Genomic DNA, 22,072 nt, shown 5'->3' on the forward strand with positions numbered 1-22,072 from the left:
TCGTTATTGTAATAACTTCAATACAGTCATGGGCTAGTGGGTCTGTTCCGATTACTGGCAAAAGTGTGGCAGGATTCAATGTGTTACAGCGTCTGATTTCTATATGTGGCTGGAACAATGTAAGTTCGTACCCTGTAAGTCGCGCTATAGTCAAGTGTTGTGTTTGCGTTCTATTTACAAGAACCTCTACTGCATGTGGTACTTGAACTGTCAATGGATGTCCTAACACTATGGCATCGCTTTGTCTGATTGCTAAAGCTGTCGCTGCCACTGATTTTAGGCATGCAGGCAAAGCCTGAGCTACGGGATCTAATGTACTAGAAAAATAAGCACATGGTTTGTGTGCTCCTGCTTGTTCCTGTGTGAGTACTGACAAGGCAGTACCTTCGCGTTCTGTAACAAAGAGTGTAAACTGTTTTCTGTAACATGGCGTTGCTAAAACAGGTGCTTGACATAAAGCTTTCTTTAGGCTTTCAAAAGCTTGTGTATGTTCCTGAGTCCAAGGGAGAACAGTCGATGTGGCTGCCTCCTGTGTTGTCAATTGAATGAGTGGTTTTGCTAGAAATGCGTACTGAGGGATCCACTGCCTGCAATATGACGTGAGGCCTATGAAAGCCCGCACCTCCTTTTGTGTCTTGGGTATTGGCATGTTAGCTATTAACTGAATGCGGTCGGGTGTAAGCTGCCTTCCCTCCTTGGACAGCGAGTGTCCAAGATAAATAACTCGCTGGACACAGAATTGCAGCTTAGAAGGGGACACCTTGTGCCCCTTTTCGGCTAGAAATTGTAAAACTGTCAGTGATGCTTTTTCACATTCCGCTTCACTTCTCGCGGTGATCAACAGATCATCGACGTATTGAAGCAGAGCAGTGTTAACTGGCATGTGGATACTGTCGAGTTCTCGTTTCAGTGCTTGGCTATAGATGCTGGGGCTTTCTGTAAATCCTTGAGGTGCGCGTGAGAATTTAAAGCTACGTCCATTTAAACTAAATCCGAACAAATATTGGCTTTCCGGATCTATTGGGACGCTGAAAAAGGCATTCTTGAGATCGATTACAGTAAAGAATGTCGCTTCGGAATCAATAGCTGTCAGTAATGACGAGATATCTGGGACCACAGGAAATTGTGGCACAATGCATTTGTTTAATTCGCGCAGATCAATAACCAATCGATATACTGGCGGGGCCTTTGGATCTGTTCGTTTAAGAATCGGAATTATCGGTGAATTACATACATTGGAGTCTGTTTCTACAACTACTCCTTGGGTAATGAGCTCGTCAATGATTTGTAGTAAAGCCACTACAGCATCTGGTGGTAACTTGTATTGTCGCATTCGTGGTAGCACCACTCCTGCCTTTAATGTGACTCGATATGGTGTAATATTCATGCATCCAACATCAGTAGGGCCTTGTGCCCATAGATGTTTAGGTAAAGTCTGCAGTCGGGGATCCATGTCTCTAGACACATAATGACCTTTAAAATCACGTAAAAACAACCTTACTCCTTCCGTAGAACAACATATTATAGCTCCTAGAGCTTTCAGTGTTTTTATTCCTAACAGATTTTCTGGACATGATTTAGTAAGCAATAAATCTGTAGTTCGGGTCAAAGGTCCTATCGTAAGTGGGAGAGGCTGTGACACTTCATTAACAATAGGTTTTCCTGAAAAACCAAGGGAAATATTCTGTGAGCCTGAGAGGGGTGCCCCTGGAACTTCACTACGTTTTATGGTTGTTCGACTTGCCCCTGTATCGAGTAAAAATTTTCTGTCTTGGCCTAATAATTCACTATGTACATAAGGTCCTTCTTGATCTACAGGGATCTCGATAAGGGGTAAGTCAACTTCCCTCTCTAGGCTTGTTCATGCGTATCGTTGATAATCAGGATAGTCGTACTGTGCGGTCTGGTACAGTTGTCGTGTCGTGGTTTGTGTGGCAGCAACAGGCAGCGCTGGTGCAGCTGGCACAAACTGTATAGACTGTTGTGAAGCTGGCATGGACTGTGCATGCTGCGGAGCTCCTTGTTCATTCTGGTCCTGTCTAGGTGGCCGTGGTCTTTCTTGTGTTTTACCTATGGCGATATTATGTTTCAAAACTGGGCAATCGTGTACGTAATGACCTGGCTTTTTACAATAATTGCATGTCCCTTTTACAGGTCCGGCTGAATCACCGGAATGTGTCATACCCTTTTTATGTCCTTCAGCTGGGACTGTCTGAGAAACTAACATTTTCATTTTCGTGTCTTTCATGCGTCTGTGTTCATGTTCTTGTTCCTCTCTAATTCTATTGTGATGGTACTGTAACATTTGTAACATTTGTGATGGAGTGTTACCTTGCCAGGTACTCTCGAATTTTAATACTCTATTCTTTACTTGGGGCAGAGCATTTTCTACTAATTTTGTTACAAACAGATGTGGGTATGATTCGCTACTTGCTTTTAGGCCACTATTTATACCAAAACATTTTTTAAATCGGGCATAGTAATCACTAGTGTCTTCATCTTGCTTCTGTTTACAGGCTGAAATTGTACCCCAATCTTCCTTTTTTGTAGTTAGTAAACGTGGCAGTACCTGTACTAATAAACCTGGTAGTGCTTTAGTTTTATCCCCGAGTCCTGCTCCTGCAGTTCGGGCCTTTTCTTCTGCTTCTAATACTGACCATTCTATCTTTTGGTCTCCTACCTCCCACTCTTTTTCCCTGAGTTTCTCATAAATGCCAGCAGGCATCAATACCTTTAATATTGTCATAATGTCGGGATAGGTATACTCTCCCATGAGTAACATGTCTTTAATTTCTCGGTGAAAACCCGCTGGATCTTTGTCATGACTGGGTACCACTTTCTTCATTTCTAACAATTCTATTTTTGATATGGGCGTATATACAAATACGCGCTTAAACTCGTTGTCCTCGCCCTTTATTGGGTGCACTTCTCGTAAGGGATTCTGTCTATCCATGTAATACGTGGTTCTTTCCTTGATGGGCAATGAGACACGGTCTGAACATACAAAAAGAATATACTGCTTTCTTGATTCTAGAATTTCTTTAATTAATTTAGTACCTGAACCTCTCCATCTATTCATAAGCAATTCAGTCAATATGTCAGGTAAGGGACCAGGGTCCGAATGCTGACTCTGATATAGTATAATGAGTTGTTGAATCATATAAATCCCAGCTAACCGCTGTTCATCTGGGGTGAGATTAAAAAATGCGCGTGCTACTGTATCATCACTATATTTTCCGGGACTGTCCACCCAATGGACAGCTGCCCTAGCTAAATCTTGTTCATCCATAGAATCGAGGAAATGATAACCCCTTCGTTCTCGGAGTAGTTTGTCGGCGGCTTGGAACGAATGCTCGTTAGACCTGATGTTAATTATAGGTATTTGGAAATTCCTGTTATTATCTGGACATATCGGACGTATCGAGTCAATAGGACATCTATTACTATTACAAGATCTTCCTTTACCTACATAGGCTATGGTGTCTGACTGTCCTGCGGGCAGTCCTGACCCTTCCTCCTCGTTTTGTTCGAACTCGTCTACCGCTAATCTTTCTTCGTGTAGGCGTTCTATTTCTTTACGGATCTTTCGGCACATGGCTATTATACAATTTTGTTTATCATGTCTACCCTCTGATATATTCTGGCTCCATCTGGTAAGAATTTGCATTGCTTCCGGGTCTACCCCCGGTCGGTCTTCATTTCTGATCACACAATTTATGAGGAAACGTAACAGTTCCCCCTGTATCTCCACTTTCTGGTATTCCATAGCTCTGTTAATACATTCTGGATCTCGCCCTGTTTGGACAAAATGGTATATTTTATCTAGATGCGTAGTCATTCCTGGTAACTTCCCTAAGTACACTGCGGCTCGTCTGATACGCAATGATGCCATGATCATTTCGTCCTCTTTGCCGGGCACAGGGTCATATCTGCAATCTATAAGAAGTTCCTTAAGCGTACGGGCATTTATGAGTTTGGGGGTACGTGAATGTGCTGACTCTTGAAAAGTAAGTTTATTTATTCTGGGTGGCGTAGAAAAAATGTTACTAGCACCTCCCGTAGCCCCATCTGGGGTGTCGGGTGTAAAAGGATTCGTTGAACGTGACACAGCAACTATAGGTGTGGACACAGCTATAGAAGCAGCTGTAGGAACAGATGTAGAAACAGATGTGCTTGTCGGAACTTGTGACACGATCTGTTGCTGTAGGGATACGGGTACTGGGTCTTGGCGTTGAACCTCCCTGATAGGCGGTCTATGTGGGGCGGAATTAGCATACTCGGGAGCTGCGTCATCTAAATATGAGGAAAGAAAAACATCTTCTGCGGTTCTAGGATGCCCCTTAGGATGTACCTTTATTGGGAATAATGGGGGCGGCAAGTCTTTCGGTGTTTCTGGAGTAGCTTTAGGTAATCCTTCGGCCAGAAGGGGATACATACCATTCATAAGGGCATTTCTTTGTCTGTCTACTTGTTCTGATTTCACTCGGATACCTTCCTCAATTAATAGATTTTCTCGAACTTTATTGGAATTCTCTTTACTCTTCTCCTCCTGTCTACGTGCTTTTTCTGTACGTCTATGAGATTCTTTACGCCATAACTCAACGGCATCTTTCTGTGACTGTCTGACTTTCCTTTTCCATAATTCTTCTTCTACTTTCATGATGCACTCTGCATCCCAGGTTCCCGCTGTGGGCCACCTCTGACTTTCTGGTAATTCCTTGGTGTAGTCTACCCATAAATCAAGAAATAATATAGCGTCTAAGCCATGTTTATGATACATGAAGTACCCTGGAGTGTCCCTAGGAGGAATAGGAACGGCTTCTTCGAGTACCCCTTTTCTTGTAGTGATCTGTCTTAGTTTCGAAAAGAGCGGCATATTGAGAACTGATCTGATACTTAATCTTGAACACACTTAGTACAAAAGCACAATAATGAACAACCATTCATACCACAATATGCAGGACGTTTAACACATTAAACATTAAACATTAAACATTTTTTAACCTTTAAAATAACCAACAATGATGATCGTCTGCATAACTAATCACCAAGCATAATTCTTTGACAATAACTAGATACTTCGGAATACTTGATATACTGCTAAACAGTACATATACACTGCTAAAACAGTGCAGACCGGATTTGTGTACCCAAACCCGTCTTGACCGGCACAACCTATGTGCACGTCAGAAATGCCTCCCCAGCAATGGTACTCACCGGGTAGCTTCGGAAACGGAAGGCCTCGGAAACTGAACTTGGACCGGACTGGACTCGACTCGACGGAAACTGGACTCGACTTCGAACTGGTGGGCCTCTGTATACCTCGGATCTTGCTCTCTCAGCTAGGCTCTGGTCGGGATACTTCGCACTTCTCACCGCCTCGTCTGGGTGTTGATCGCAGCCTCAGTCGCCCCCGCTTGACCGGAGGGAGATACAGGAAATCCTGCTGGTACGCGTTATTGTCCGTCCAGCTGTGGCAGGAGACCGGGCCTGCAACTCACCGCCGGCGCGTGAGATGAGAAAGTGTCCCTGTTCGGGCGCCATTCATGTGGTAAATAAAATTCATTACCGGGACTTAATTTGATACGGAAACATAATAAAATAGCTCAGTAAAATGAGAGGCAGAATCCGTGGTATTAGAGGTTCGGAATGGGCTTTATTCCAATGAACGATTATAATCGGTTGCTCCAAGTTCCATCACCACGGAGGTTCAGGAAGTGAAGTACATACTTTATTGACAAGAAATGACTTTTATAGTACATACATTACAATGAAGCGAATGCAGTAGGCGTAACAATTGATAAGGAAAATAACGATTCATATGCGTAACCGAAAATGGGTGTAATAAGGAGTAAAAAGGAACATAATTGGTTATGATGTCATATATAGGTGGATCTATAAGATAATACTTGGCATAGATGCGCGCGCAGCAGCATGACGTGTGATTGACGTGCAACTAGGGGGTGAAGGGGACTTGACATTTAGCTCTACATGTGGAGACGAAAAGTCTGGGGGGTCAAGTCAACCTAATCCCAAATCATATCTAACATCCTATGTTTAAAGAACTATGTTATCCACAAAAGAAGGACTCTCGGACAGAATCTATTCTATACTGACCGTGCGTGCGTGTACAAGCGTCTAAGTGTCTACACTAAATGCGAGGGGGTAGGAATATTCCATGGTAACAGGACTATGAATTACTTGCATAAAGACAGAGAAGCCGAGCCATTGCTCGGTAGCTGGAAGAATGTTTATTTAAACTACTAGACAGGAATGCATCGGCTAAGGGGTGAAGCAGATAACTCGAAGGTGAAATACAGTTCTTGGCAGAGAATAGGCTGATGTCAGGCTTCGTGAGCCGCGCAGAGAATGAGACAAAGTTCATGGTCACAGATGCAGGCTCAGACGGGAGTTTTCAGAGGCAGAAGGCAAGAAGAGTTTGACGACAGAATCAGGGCCTACTTGCCTGGACTGTAAAATGGCATAGGTGAACCATATAAAGCCGGTGGCTTTTCATACTTAGGAATGGAATATCCGGCCTATTCATGGCGGATCTGACAGAGGACATGTTGACGGTGGACGCACATGTGTTTGCGTCTTCATAACTGGAACTGGAGGAAACATACATGTACTTGTAATATGCACATAGAACCGTTGGGGTCCAAGATAGGGGACATAACTGACCAGAAAAATCCATATTTACACAGTAGTATATATTGTTTTGCGACCGAAATGCGGATGTAAAACATTAGTATTTTACCGACACCTCAGAGAAAGCAGTAACCCATTCGCAAACGGAAATGGGTCCCCAATGGACCACAGGCTTCTTTGTGAATGAAAAAAAAAAAATGCACGTATATGTTTTTTTGTTCAAAAGAATTTTGTTTTCCTTTAAGGAAAACTGGTTTTATTTAAAGAAACGAAAATTACTTTATTTAAAAGCAATCACGGACATGGTGCTCTGCTGCCTTCAGCAGGCCACCATCCCTGTGATGGTTGCGATTCTTAATGAGTCACAATTTGCGACTTAGCTCATTAATATTCATGAAATAGGTTGAATTGCGACTAACTATGAATCAGTAATTTGCAAAATGGCCTATTAGTACAAAGGTCGCTTCGCAAATTACCACAATGGTCGTAAAAATACTGATCGCAAATTGCAACCTGTATTTTGCAACTAGTTTTACGTACATCTGGCCGTTGGTGCTGTCATGGGCAAGGAAGGAATACGCCATTTTCCATAGGCAGAAGCGGAGGAAAAACAGACAGATGAAACCCTAGCTCAGAGCTGGTGGAAATGCTTATGCAATCCCCTCATCTCTTTTTCGTCTGCTAGAGTAGTGGCAAGAGAAGAGCATCTCCAGCACCTTTACTTTCAGTGCAAAGCATTATATTAAATTTGATTTACAAATTAGGCTAAGTGTAATAATACATTATTCACTAAATCTGGTGCAGGCTTTCTTACTATGAAGGTAACCAACATGGAGAAATATAGCTAGCAAATGTACATTTGTTTTGGAAAAATAAAATTGTGTAAATACTTTAAATGATAATTTCATTGGACAATTTCTAAATTATGTGACATTTTGGCATGCAGAGCGTCCTTTCTATGCATATAAAGTATAAATATGGAGTGTATTGCAATGTTTTTGGTAATGGGTATAATTGAACTTTGACTGTAAGCTTTTTTCTTTTTCTCAGCGGATGTGACCCTGACCACACCTGTACGAGTGCCGCAGACCCTCCCCATGGACCTCCGTATGGGCCAGCGGCTCCCGAAGCCCTGTTCCGACACAGCAATCCTCGCTCTAAAGCAGACGCAGCAGCTGCAGGATTACATTTTCTTTCCTGACCCCCACCAGGAAGAGTTGGACCACATCACTCTCCAACAGATGAGGGTAAAGCAGTTTGCTCAGCACCTTATGGGGGTACAGTTTAGTAGCTGGGAGCAAAGCTGGTGGGATTCTGGGTTGGGTAATGATGGAGCTTGGGTTAGAACGGGGAGCTTTACGTGTGGAGTTGCTTTTCTGGAGGCCTGTGCGACTTTTATGTCAGCATGATGTGGCCACAAAGTTTGTATTTCTATAAGGTTTGCGATGTGTGTTTTCCGTCATAGACTGAATGTAGACAACTACAGTCATATACGATCACAACAATGTTGACCAAAGGGTCCAACCAATAGAATTCAAAATACATTTCTGCAGTTGCTCACATCCTTACATGTAGGGGATTTGTGCTGCTGATTCTGTGTGTTTCCGTTTTATTTTTGGTTCTGTCTCATCACAAGCTTAGTTGCAGTGACTGAGGAGCTAAGAGATTGATAGACTAATTAAAGTCTCCCTTGAATGAAGAGAAACTTGGGCTGAGGATGATCATCGAGGACCCCTGTTTCTAGGTTGTTGGGTTTCTTAGAATGAGAATATTGGACAACTGTCGAGAAGCTTTATGTGAGGGAAAAAAGGTTGCAGATTCCATGACTGGTTTGGTTGACAATGCTTCAAAGACTTGCAAAATGAGTGGGGACATTTGGGATGCACATGTCCAAAGAAATACCAAAGGGAAATTTGTTTTTTTGTTTTTTGGGGGGGGGGATATAGGAAAAGGTGCTAAAGAAGAAATTGTCTGTGTTTTTTCCCTGTAAATGGCATCAACAAAAGGTTTGCAATGCTGAAATCACCATCTTCCCAGCTTTCAGGAACAGGCAGACTTAATTCAGAAAACCAAATTTTTTACAACACTTTTGGCATTTTACTGGGAAATGGCCAATTTTTCCTATTTTTCTGTGCTTTTAACCTCCTTCTAGTTTGTGGTGGAAACAGGTGTAAAATCCATGGTGGATGCAGGAATGCTATACGTTACGGAAAACTAGACAGAATTCTGAATTCAGCAAGGGGTCATTTGTGTAGCTCCTTCAAGGTTTTCCAAACTAACTGCTAAAATAAAATAAAATTGAAAATATGTAGGAAAAAATTGCAATTTTTGACAACGTTTTCATTGGTAACTTCTCGTCACAATGGTCGATTTACAAAAGCAATAAACGATTGCATACGCTAGACCCTTCTGGTTGTGGGGATATATAGGGTGTTTTGGTTTTCTAAGAAATCGAGGTACCCAGAGCCAATAACTGAGTTGGACCGTGCAAGGGTTTTACCTCGTATACCGGATATAGATCAATTAATATGGTAAAATATAGAGAGTGAAAAGTAGGCATCAAGAAAACTAATGTATTTCCGAAAGGTGCGCAAGAAATGAGTTTATATGCGGTGGTTATTTACATATCTCTGAATTTGTGGGTACCCATACTAGCTTGTGAGTTAGAGGGCATTTCTCAAAATGTCTTTTTTCTTACACACAAATGCAGGAACATCCAATGGGTAATAAAAAGTTTTCCACTATTATATGCTCCCACATGTCTCCTGATAAAAATGGTACCTCACTTGTGTGTGTAGGCCTAGAACCTGCGAAAGAAATAGGGCCAAAAACACAACATGGACACATCACATTTTCCACTGAAAACTGACCTTGTTTTTGCAGTCTGCCTAGCTGTGGGTTTTGGGCCCGAGTTGAACTGATACATAGGGAAAGCTAGCAAATCTGTACCTTTTTTTAAACTAGACACCTAGGGGAATCAAGGATGGGGGGTGACTTGTGTCGTTCTCACCAGATTGTGTTACCCAGAATTTGCTGCAAACCTCAAAGTGTGACTAGAAAACACATTTGTTTCACTTTTCTGTGGTAGAAAGTTCTGCAGTCTGCAGAGAGCCACAAACTTCCTTCCACCCAGCATTCCCCAAAGTCTCCCGATAAAAATGGCACCCCACTTAAGCGGGTAGGCCTAATGCCTGCAACAGGAAACGGCCCAAACCACAACATGGACACATCATATTTTTCCACTGAACACTGACCCTTTTTTGCAATGCACCTACCTGTGGATTTAGGGCCCTAGCTCTCTAGCAAACCTGTACATTTTGTAATACTACACACCTAAGGGAATCAAGGATGGGGTGACTTGCATGGCTCTCACCTGGTTGTGTTACCCAGAATCCCTTGCAAACCATAAACTTTGACTAAAAAAACACATTTTCCTTTCATTCTGTGGTGGAGGGTTATGGCATCTGTGGGAAGCCGCAAACTTCCTTCCACCCAGCATTCACTCAAGTCTCCTGGTAAAATAAAGTACCACAATTGTGTAGGTAGACCAAGTGCCTGCGGCAGAACAAATCAAACCAAGGTCAATGAGTGTCCCTTTGCAAGGACTTCCGTTTAGGTTAATTTGATTTGTTCCTTTTGCGGGCTTTAGGCCCAGCCACACGGCCGCCTTCTTATTGGGACAAGCGGGAAAACAATGGGTGGTAGGAAATTTGTGGATTCCTTTTGATTCTGGAAGAGTACAGCACAGAAGTTCATGGAAAATGTTCGATTTTAGTTACATTTTAAGGTATGCAGGGCAATTGTGGGTAAGAAAAGGTTATGGAGTCCATAAGAGGTACACCTGTACTCTCCTGGGTGTCTACTTTTCCGAAATGCCAGGGTTTGGAAGGTTTTTCTGGGTGGCTTTGGAACCCAGTCCCAAATACTGCAGCTACACCTTTTCTGGTGTTTCCACATTGCTCTTGGACCCCACACCTTTGCCGTCACTAGACCCACCCACACAGGTAAGGTACCGTTTTTATCCTATGATATGTGGAAACTCTGGGTGGCAAGGAGTTTGAAGCTCCCAGCGGATTCCAGTAATTGGAGGGATCTATGCAAGCCACCCTGGAGTCCCCAGGTGTCTAGTTTACAAAAATATCTAGAGTTGGTAGATGTTCCTTAGAGAAAGCGTACACCCTGGCAAAGAAAGACTGGAAAGACAAATATTACTGCACAACCATCTACTCCTCAAGTACACACACATACTGGTTGGATTTGGCATGAGGGTGAGTAAAAGGTTCAAAGTGTAAATTTTATTAACAAGAGATTTCCCAAAAAGGAAATACCCTGCTAATAATTGAAAGTTCAAAAAGCTGAACCAGTTACTCATAGCTCGTGAGCTGTAAAGCCACGACAAGGCACCAACCTCTTTACAGGCCATTCACACACCTTTCATGCATGACGCACAAAACCATTCACACTGCCAGCTGCGGGCTCGGCACATTACACCACTCACATCAACAAACAGCACCATTCAAGGGCCCATCACTATACGCCCACAGGACTGACAGAACAATAACACTGCCTGGCAGATGACGGAGTTTGTGGACTGGCGTTTGACTGGCAGTGTGTTAGAAATAGGGTGTCTGGTTCTCAGAGAATGCACTCTATACAAGCAGTACCCACCACTCTAGTCGTGGTAAGCTAGATAAACACTAAAAGATATCCTATGCTCACCTTCTGGTAGTTTGGCACAAAACAGTCCGGCTTATCTAAAGAGACAATATGTAAAGTATTTGTGCACACACACATACACACAGTTACCCAATAAGTTAAGATAATAGTTTATTGTTAAGTTAATTAAAACCTTTACAATTTCCATGTAAAAAAGTAGCGTAGCAGCAAAGTTCATGTTCAAGAACAGATTTATTTTTTAAAAACATGTCATAAAACTTTCATGAATTGTTAACATACGTAAATCAATTGTCAGTAATTATTAGCACAGACCGTGAATTAGAAATCAAAGCACAGTTCTAAGAGAGAGTCTGTTCAGTGATCAGTTGATTTGTAAACAGTGATAATGGTAGGTTGCTATTGGCTGTCCTGCTTGGGTGTGAGTCGTCCGGGTGAGGGGCAGCCTGAAAATATGTTTTTCGCTGTAATGTGACCCTTTAACAGGCATTTGGATGTAGTAATGAAGTATTCATGGCGGTTGGCGACAGAGCTTTTGCCCCTGCCGCTTCCATAAATTGAACAAAGCGACATGCTAGCTGAACGTCTCCACCTCCAAGGCATGCCTTCACAGCTTGTCGACAGGTTCTTAACCCCTTACTTACAAAGAGTGGCTTCAGTAACTTTCGCCGTTCAGCCTGTAGAACCCTACAGATACACAATAGGTGTAATACACTTTCGTTGGCGTCTTCACATAAGCAGCATATTGTCTGACTCGGGGGTCGATTCCAAGGGGGAAGATGTGTTAATGATGGTAAGATGCCCAAACGGGAGTGAAGGTATTTTTCTTTCATCCTTCGATTAAATCCCACGCCTAGGTATGGTTGTGGAGAGGACTTATCATAGCTGTGGACAAGAAACCATCCGTGGGCTCTTTCAGTGAGTTTTGCCTTATCTTCTACTAGAGATAGTCTTTTCACTGTCTTGTTTACAGTTTGTTTAAAACAATGGTACCCTGAGGCCGCCCAGAGTTCTTCAAGTCCCAAACGATCTATTGCTGCTGTCAATTAGCTCCTTGCTGGGCACTCCCTCTTTAGATGTATTTCGATCCATAAATGGGAGTTCAGTTTACCTGCATCAGCTTATTTTTATCCTGTACCAGCTCTGGGCATAGGCTCCTTTGCGTGCTATGTCTTGGCAGGCCGAATTCTAGCCTAATTTGGGCTGGAGACACGTACTTTGGTAAGTTGAATATCATCCTGGCCGCTCTTGATACAGTGCTGTCTAAAGTAACCACGTCTCTTCCCCTCAGTCACTCACTCCCGTAAGTGAATGCCGGGATGAGTTTTGCTTGCCAAACTTGTAGCAGTGGGATAAGGTTGGGGCCAGCAGTTTTATGTTTAATCGATTTTATAGCTACCGCAATGGAGTTACCTCTTCTTTTAATTGCCTTTTTTTGTGAGTTGAAAGTCCCTTTATTATCCATCATCACGCCTAAGTACTTGTATTGGTCAACTGCTTCAATTGATGAGTCTGCCATATGCCAGCAGTATTTGGAGGTTCCCTTTTTTGGATGTATCCTCATAACCTTCGTTTTATCTTTGTTGATGGTAAACCCTTTGGATGCTGAATATCTACTAGTTGTATGTAGTAAATGTTGGAGGCCGATAGGGGTCCGACTGACCAATACGAGGTCGTCTGCATACAGTAGGTTGGAATACTCCACAAAGGGATAGAAAAATAGAATATATTTGTATGAGTAAAACAAGACCAAAATGACAAAAATCCAATATGTAGAACCGGGGTTATGACTTTTTAAAGATAAAATCCAATTATAGTGCTCAGAGACATAAAGCACCAACTGGGGACATCTGGGCATGCTAGCCCGTGGTAAATCCAAAGTTAAGGCTGACCACGATGGAGGGCCAGCTGGCTACAGGACTCACTCAGGTCCTACTGAAAAAGTACCTTGGATGCAGGAAGCGTCGACATCGAAGACTTGATGCGAGGAGTACAGGAAGCGATGCGTCATTGATCCCATGGATGCAGGTGATGCATTGGATCCAATTTGTGCAGGTGATGAAGGCTTCGGCGACTAACCCCTTTATGATGAAGGCGATGCATTGATGTCGAGCCATGCAGTACATCGCCGTTGAGCTTCTCAGTCCGTTGCAGCAGAGTCGTCAAGCGGTGCGTTGGTTACAATAGGCGCAAAGTCGTTGATGCATCGGTTTTGATGGAGCAGCACAGCAGAAATCACATTTCAAGAGCCCAGGACTGAACCCTTGGTAGGGAAGGGCTCACAGAGGGCAGTGTCCAGGTGCTGTTGAAGGGTTGAAGTGAGTCTTTTAAGTCCCTGAGACTTCAGAACAGGGGGCAAGCCAGCAAGTCCTTGGAGTCACTGTAGGTTCAAGTGAGATGGGTCCAGTCCTTGTCCTCAGCTGGGCAGATTTCAGTAGGCAGCAAGGCAGCACAGCAGTGCAGAAAGTTAGTTATTTCAGTGCAGCAGTCAAGCAGAGTGGCAATCCTTGTAGCACGGTAGTCTTTACTTCTGGCAGAGTTCTTCACAGCTCCAGTAGTTTACTGTCTAGGTAGGGTCAGAGCCACAATAGTTCAAAGAAGGCTCTTTGAAGCTCGCACAGTCCCAGCCCTGACTCCAGACAATTAGCAGGGGGTAATCAGTCCTTTGTGTGGGAAACCGAACACTACCTGTTCAGGTGTAAGTGTCAGCTCACCCTCTCTTCCTGCCCAGGAAGAGCTATCAGAATTCAAATAAATGAAGATGAGTTCTCTAGCGCACCTACCCTTCCTGTGTTTGGGGCTGTCTAGAGGGAATGCACAAAGTGTAGCTATCATCCACCCCAGATGTGTATTGGAGATGTGCTGCAGGCACACAAAGCAGTAAGAGCAGAGAAATGTTCACTTTCTAAAAGTGGCATTTCTAACATATAAACCCAACCTTGCCATTAAAGAAGATTTATCATTACTATTCCTAAGATATAAAACATGATTCATCAACTCCTTTCTGATCAGGAATTACAGCTTCAAACTGTATTAAGGAATTCCCACTGTTAGCCTATGAGAGGAGTAGGCCTCACGGTAGTGAAACATGAATTTAGCTGTTTATCACTACCAGGACATGCTAAATTTAAAAGCAAATGTTCTACCTCTTACTTGCACAATACCCTGCCCTATGTGTTTAAGGCTTGGCCCAGGGTTTTGAATGCCAAATCGAAGTGACAGTAAACTGAACTCACAGGCCTGAGACAGGTTTGAAAGACTATTTGTGTGGTTGGCACAATCAGTGCTGGAGGCCCACTAGCAGAATTTAATTTATAGGCCCTGAATATATGGTATACCACTTTACAAGAGTCTTACAAGTCAACTAATATGTCAATTGGGTACATAGCAATGTTACCATGTTTAGGGGAGAAGCACATGCACCTTAGCAATGATCAGCAGTGGTGAAGTGCTCAGAGTCTAAGGCCAACAAAAAGAATGAACAAAAAGAGGAGGTAAGCAGGCAAAAACGTTTGAGGGAAGACCACCCTAAGGATGACAGTTCTAACACGATGTATGCATATTGACTAGTAGTAATTCACTACACACACGGACACCTCCGACCAAATTCCAGGTCACACACACCGCCAGTCCATCCACACCACCAGCCAAGCGCCAATCTACTCACATCACCAGCAAGCACCAGTCAACACACACCACCAGCCAAGCGCCAGTCCACCCACACCACCAGCCAAGCCTTGGTCCACACACACTGCCATCACTTAAAAAAAAGAAAACAAACCAAGTGGTAGGAGATGAAAAACTAATTATGACTTCAAACACAATAGCTCTAAATAAATCAAACTACTACCAACCGTGAAACGAAACCAAAAAAATTAAATGATACAGACCAGTCAGTTCACCGTTATGCTCATGGTTGCTCCCAATATTTCAGTTGTGTGTGGTATGATTTAACACATGCAGGCACACATAGCACAGGATTAGAAGGACACTCGGGCAGCATACTCGATTCTCCTTCCGCACGCCTCTTCAGACACAGACTCTACATCTTTTACAGGGAAAGTGTTTTTTGGGTGTGGGAGGAATGTATTCAGGTATGTGGTGATCTTTCAGTCTAGCCACATCCTCCACCACTCCAACTCTAGGAACACTTGAATGCTCCATTACAAAAAGACTGCCTATCATAGACTGCTGAAACTGAAGAAAAGTCATCTGAATCTGGAGAACAATCCTCGAATACAACAAAACATTGAAAGTTGCCAAATGAAGCAAATGGATAGCCAACTTCTTATACCAAATGTATGACTTGCGAACAGCACTCTTAGGGTCCAACCTCTGATCTACTCTATCTACACCACCCTTGTGCTTATGGTAGTCCTAAATGCACACAAGTTTGCGAACTTCAGCAACCTGACCACAGTCACAGATGCAGCACTTTCATCATGAATGGTAGTCAGGATGTGGCCCTCTCTTTTGTCTGAAAAGTTCACAGCTAGAATTTCATCATTACGCAAGGCACTGCACTGTCCCCTCTGAAGTTTTTACATAGAAGCTCTTTAGGGTTCCTTTACGGTTAGAGTGGATTGTGCCATATGCATCAGTGTCCACTTTGAACAATTCCTTGAACGATTTTACACCATTGTAGAAATTATCTACGTATAAATGGTGACATTTTTTTAAAAGTCCTCTACCAAGTTCCCACAAAATGTTCTCACTGACTCCAAAAGTAGACGGACAACCAGGGTAGTCATTAGAAGAATCTCTACCAGTGTACACCCTAAAATTAGAGACATATCCAGCACTACTCTCAGGCAGCATATACATCTTAATACCATAAATTGCCCTCCTGTTAGGGATGTACTGCCTAAGAACGAAACAGCCCTTAAACAGGACCAAAGACTTTTCCACAGCCATTTCGTTCCCTGGAACACAGACCTCTGAACATCAATCTACAAAATGATCAACAACAGGCTGAATCTTGAATAAACAGTCACAATCAGGGTGATTCTTTGGCAGATCTGAAGCATTATCAACAAAATCAGCATCCGAAGCAGAAGCAAATACCGATCCCTACCTATGATTGCAGGAAGTTTAGAAGTTGCCATCAAAAGACTACTAGACCAATATGAAGAAAGAAACGCTTCCATATCAATCCCTTCAAATAAGTTAAACCCCATAACTTCTTCACCTCAACCTGATTTGAGGGAGTCCACCGGGTAGCTCTAGAGTGGGGCTTAAGTCTGACACTATTGTCCTTCAAATAGTGTTCAGCATACAAATTAGTCTTGTAAAAAATCTCATTCAAAAATACATCATCCATAAACAACTGAAATAAAATTATAGGCAAAAAAATTTCAGTATTGATTCTACAACCTGCAATATCACTAAAGGCAGGCAACACAGGTTGCACTATGTTTGGGGAAACCCAGAGTTTAGCATTTCTAATGGGAAGCCTTTCAGCCCCAGGCACTTGCTTCACACTGATCGTGGCTTCACTCATGGACCGAATATTCACTACCAGAAAATCTTGGACTTTGTCCTCTGCCTCTGGTGCAGACTCAGGCTTGGATCTATGGTCAGAGGAAGATTTGAAAAGCAAACCAACAACCTGCTGTGCGGTAATCATGCAGTTAGCCATAATCCTTACAAATTAAAGTAGCACAACAAATATGTCAACAATAACCAACACTGTGTTAAATATGTAATAAACAAACTGTGGCTTTGTTAAAAAGAAAGTACAACTACTAGTATATAGTAATTTGGAAGGAAAAATCAATCAATACAAAGCACACGAAGACCTATATACTCAAAAACGATATGACTCAGATACCAGAGACAGCATGACTGTGGATCAACTGCACCTACTCTGCATAGAGACAGAAAGCTCTAAAGAAGTCCCATTGGAATAAAAAAGAAAACACATTACACATATCACAAGGCAGTATAGAGAGTGCACAAATCAGTACGTTACTTTGAAAGACAATCACACAAAAAGCTAAAGATTCAAACATTAGTACAGCTGTCAAAAACAAATTATACAAACAGGCTAAGGATACACATTAGATGAAAATATTACAAAATTAATTGCTTACCAACCACAACTCCACAAACTTCAGAGCTGCCAAAGCTGCACCTGCAAACAGGGTTCAGCACACAACAAAGGAAACGATCGGCTCTGCAATAAAGAATAAAAATTCATACACAAAATAAAATAACACAGTATCATTCAAAACACACTGATATTCCCCCGAAAGGAGGCGGAACGAAGGCAAAAAAGACAACATGAGATGGAAGCAAACCCTACCCCAGAAGCACATCCCCCACCACATACATAACCTTATTCCCTGGTGACTCAAGTGTTCCTATCTACCCAGAGGTCTTAAGAATTAGCAATCTTCCCTTGGAGCTTGGAGGGAGGGGAGGGGGCAGAATAAAAAAAAAACAAAGGCCCTCAAGGGGAGCCACTCTTCTAGACACTATCCCTGGTGTATAGTGGGTTTCCGCCCCACTAGAAGGCAGGTCGGCCTAAAACGGGCAATCAGCCCTCGGGGACAGAATGCAAAAAAATTCTTACTCAAGGGGAGCAACCCTTGCCCAAGGGGTCTCTCCCACAAATCCAAAAAAGCCATGGCTCCACCTGGGAATCTTGGAACAGGAATCCAGTAGAGAGAGACACCGAAGGAAAGGAACAACTTTTTCCTTTCCCCCTCTGTGTGTTCTGCATCCACCTCCCACACCCCCCACCCATTGCCGGGAGAAGGACTTACCCAAACAGAGTCCTTTCTCCTCAAAGCGCTGGAAGCAAATTGCTTCCTGTGCATTTCAGCACCATCTGATGACATTAGCGTGCCATGGGCGCACTGACGTCATCAGATCGCAGGGGGGGGGGGGGTCGGGTGTTGCGGCAGAAGCACTTCCGCTGCCACCCCTAATGAATCCATGTTGTGGGGGGGCTCGTGAAACATAGAGTGGTTGTCTATAAGCTATTGCTGTTAAACCTCGTTGATGTGTACACTGTTATATACACAAGATTGTATCTCTTTTTCATGCTGTGGTTGTATTGATGTGGCCCAGCCAATAACACATTGTAGAATTTGTTTTTAATTATGTGAGCATAGTGTGACAATAAATCCCAAGACAGTGTGCCTGGTGTGATCTCACATATCCCAGTGTTGTATAGCCTGTGTATCTGTGCAGGATTTTGTGACAAGCTTCATTGCAAAACAGCATGGCTTGTAGGTTATGTATCCTAAAAGGACAAACTGTGACTGGTGAATCGATTTAGCCTGCTGTGGTAGTGCACATTTTGATGCAGTGTGAACTATGAATCCATTCTGCAGACCAAAAAAACAACATGTAGGAGATTGCCCTTTAGTCATGCTTATTGTGTCAACCTGAATCTCAGGAACATTACATTTCAATAGAAGTGGCTGCGTATGACAGTGGCAATCACAATGAAACTCCACCAATCTACCATTCACTCTCACTTTGTTATTCTTTCACTTTTTCACTTGTTCACTGTTGCTCGACTTTCAGTCTGTTTGCAGCCCTAGATGTTTTTAGCCAACCATTCACCAAAATGTGTGCATGGACAACCTGCCATGTCTATCCCGTATTTATCCACGTTGTGATCCCAGTTCAGGTACAGACTCCTATTTTAAACCCTACCAGGGTTACAGCACCATCTGAAAATGAGTGCCTTCATCTGAAGTGTGGGGCTTTTTCACTGACTGGAGTACTGGCTAATAGACTCCTACCCTGTATGCCGACTCTGATACACCAGGATCAATCTGGGTTCATCCCCAAACGCAGCACCACACACAGCCTAAGACGACTGGCACACGTGTGGCACTCCACACCTATAGAAACTGAAGATTGCGCTCTGGCGCTACTCAACGTAGAACAGGCTTTAGACTCAGTGGACTGGTCATTTTTATGGGCAACACTGAGGGAAATGGGAATAGGAGAGGTATACATTAAGTGGTTGCAACTGTTATATAACACCCCTCAGGCCGGGTTGCGTATGGGGGGGCTAATCTCGAGAGCCTTCACAATGCAGCAGGGCACCAGACAGGGGTGTCCCCTGTCACCACTCCTTTTTGCGGCGGCAGTGGAACCACTAGCGGAATCTCTACGGAAACAATTGGATAACTGGGGGATTAAACTGGGAGATACTAATCACGCTTCAAACTCTTCCGGCATCGATGAGAGAGGTTATAGTGATTATGATCCCTAAAACCGATAGGAACACACGAAAACGAGGCTCCTACAGACTGATCTCTCTCTTAAATCTGGATATGAACATTTTGAGTGGAGTACTGGCTAATAGACTCCTACCCTGTATGCCGACTCTGATACACCAGGATCAATCTGGGTTCATCCCCAAACGCAGCACCACACACAGCCTAAGACGACTGGCACACGTGTGGCACTCCACACCTATAGAAACTGAAGATTGCGCTCTGGCGCTACTCAACGTAGAACAGGCTTTAGACTCCGTGGACTGGTCTTTTTTATGGGTAACACTGAGAGAAATGGGAATAGGAGAGGGATACATTAAGTGGTTGCAACTGTTATACAACACCCCTCAGGCCGGATTGCGTATGGGGGGGCTAATCTCGAGAGCCTTCACATTGCAGCAGGGCACCAGACAGGGGTGTCCCCTGTCGCCGCTCCTTTTTGCGGCGGCAGTGGAACCACTAGCGGAATCTCTACAGAAACAATTGGATAACTGGGGGATTAAGCTGGGAGATACTAATCACATGGTCTCTATGTACGCAGACGATGCTTTAATTTACACTCAACAACCCACTCAAGCGGTTCCCAAACTATTAGATATACTACGCAAATTTGGGGAACAGTCTGGACTAAAAACAAACCCCAACAAATCAACATTGCTACCTATAGGACGGTTAACCAAAATGCCAAGGGAATCATGGCCAACGATAGGACTACCATGGGCGGTGCTTGACCCCAAATACCTGGGAATCAGACTGGCAAGTTCACCCGAGTGTCACCTGAAACTTAACATAGGAAGAGTAGTGGAAGGGGTGACGGGTGAGGTGCTCTTTTGGCAAGGGCTATTATTATGGCTCATGGGAAAAATCGCAATACAAAAATGATTGTTCTGTTGCGGTGTCTAGTACATCCCTACTTATTTCTTCAAAACATTGAATAATTTGCTAACAGAATTGTTATGGGGGTCAAAACGCAAAAGAGTGAGCTTAAAGACACTGCAGAGAACAGGGCAAAATGAGGGGTTAGAGGTTCCCCATTTGGAACTATACTGTATAGCCTCTCAACTTCAGCACACAATTCATTGGCTTGACAACAGTGATAACTGGGAAAAAAGGTTGCTGGCCAAAGCGAATGACAGTGACTCACTAGCAGGACACTTAATGAGGGTGCGGGGGTCTCGCAGGCCTGCCCAAACATAATCCAACATGTGGCACCAATGTGGGCCATGCCCAGTATGCTCCGGACATGCCGCTTTGGGTGATACAACCCTACGCGAAAATAGCGGAATCTATGTCCATCCATAAGTGGAAAGAAGGCAGTTGCCTGACAATTGGAGACCTATTCTCAAATAACGAATCCATCTCCTGTGAAAACGCAAAGGATATGTTTGAGTTAGGATGGGAACAATTTTTGCAATATAGAAAGATATCGCATGTGACCAGTGAACTGTGGGCATCATTTCCGGAAGAGCCATCAACAACAAAAGTGCTCCAAGTCATGTTGTATATAGCTCAGGATGGTCGTCTAGTCTTGCACATGTACCGAGCACTAAGAAAAGATCTGAAAGACCCAGTTCTGCCGGTCCAGGCGCGCTGTGACTAAGCCATGGGAGAGCCCCTATCAAAGCGGCAATGGATTAAAGTGCATGAGGGAGTTAAGGGAGTGAACTTTAATCTGAGGTTTAAGTTAATCCAATATAATTACATACATCAAACATACTTCTCCCCCAAAACATTAATTACAATTTTCCTGACTCAGACGGCCGATTGCCCCAGCTGTAGAGGTTTTTACATGCGGTGTGGCACTGTCCGGTCATAACCTCCTATTGGACCGAAATTTTAGATATGTTGGAAAAGACCACGGGATGGATAGTTTCCAAAGAATTGAGAAAAGTGTTGTTGGGACTGCTACCTACTCCCAAAAACAAAAAGTTAAGTAGGATACTGGTAATGCTGGGACTTATATTGGCGAAACGATGAATCGCAATATCCTGGAAGAGTCCCAACCCACCCTATATAAAGATGTTGTTGAATGATTTGTGTGAATGGGCGACAGCAGAAGCTACACATATGAAAAGGGTCAGGCACGACGAAAAGCTAGAAGATGACTTAAGTGTATGGACGGCAATGCTAGCAGACATTAAGGATATGCAGACAGCAATAACAACACCCACCACGAATACCCCATAATAATAACTCTACGTGAATGTGTGAGGAAATCATGAAACAGAACTAAGATAGAATACAGGTGACATTACAGGAGGGCGGTTTAACAAAGACTCTACAAGTGCTGAAACGGGAGGTCTAAGAGGCTGAGCTGGGATGGTGCTAAGTTAAGAAAAAGGAGAATTTTGATGCTGATTATAGTTATAGACTAAGACAAACAACTGAACATAGCTTGGAAATGTTGAATTGTAAGACACTTGGATATATAACATGTATAGAAAGTTGCTTTAATCCTAGACTTATGTGCGGACTAGATAATGGTCCATTTGATTGAACAGAATGCC

General features: G+C 43.3%; 1 protein-coding gene across 3 annotated transcripts in view; it reads left to right on the plus strand.

Annotated features, from left to right (window-relative positions):
* HDAC7 (histone deacetylase 7) overlaps positions 1-22,072 on the plus strand; it is a 726,616-nt gene that overhangs the window by 235,848 nt on the left and 468,696 nt on the right. For all 3 annotated transcript variants that reach the window (XM_085600245.1, XM_085600246.1, XM_085600247.1), the window contains exon 2: positions 7,702-7,898. In XM_085600245.1, the coding sequence (XP_085456371.1) occupies positions 7,702-7,898 (197 nt within the window). The remainder of the gene's footprint in view (positions 1-7,701; positions 7,899-22,072) is intronic.

The sequence above is a fragment of the Triturus cristatus genome, chromosome 4_2, assembly GCF_964204655.1.
Source record: "Triturus cristatus chromosome 4_2, aTriCri1.1, whole genome shotgun sequence".
In the NCBI taxonomy this organism is placed as follows: Eukaryota; Metazoa; Chordata; class Amphibia; order Caudata; family Salamandridae; genus Triturus; species Triturus cristatus.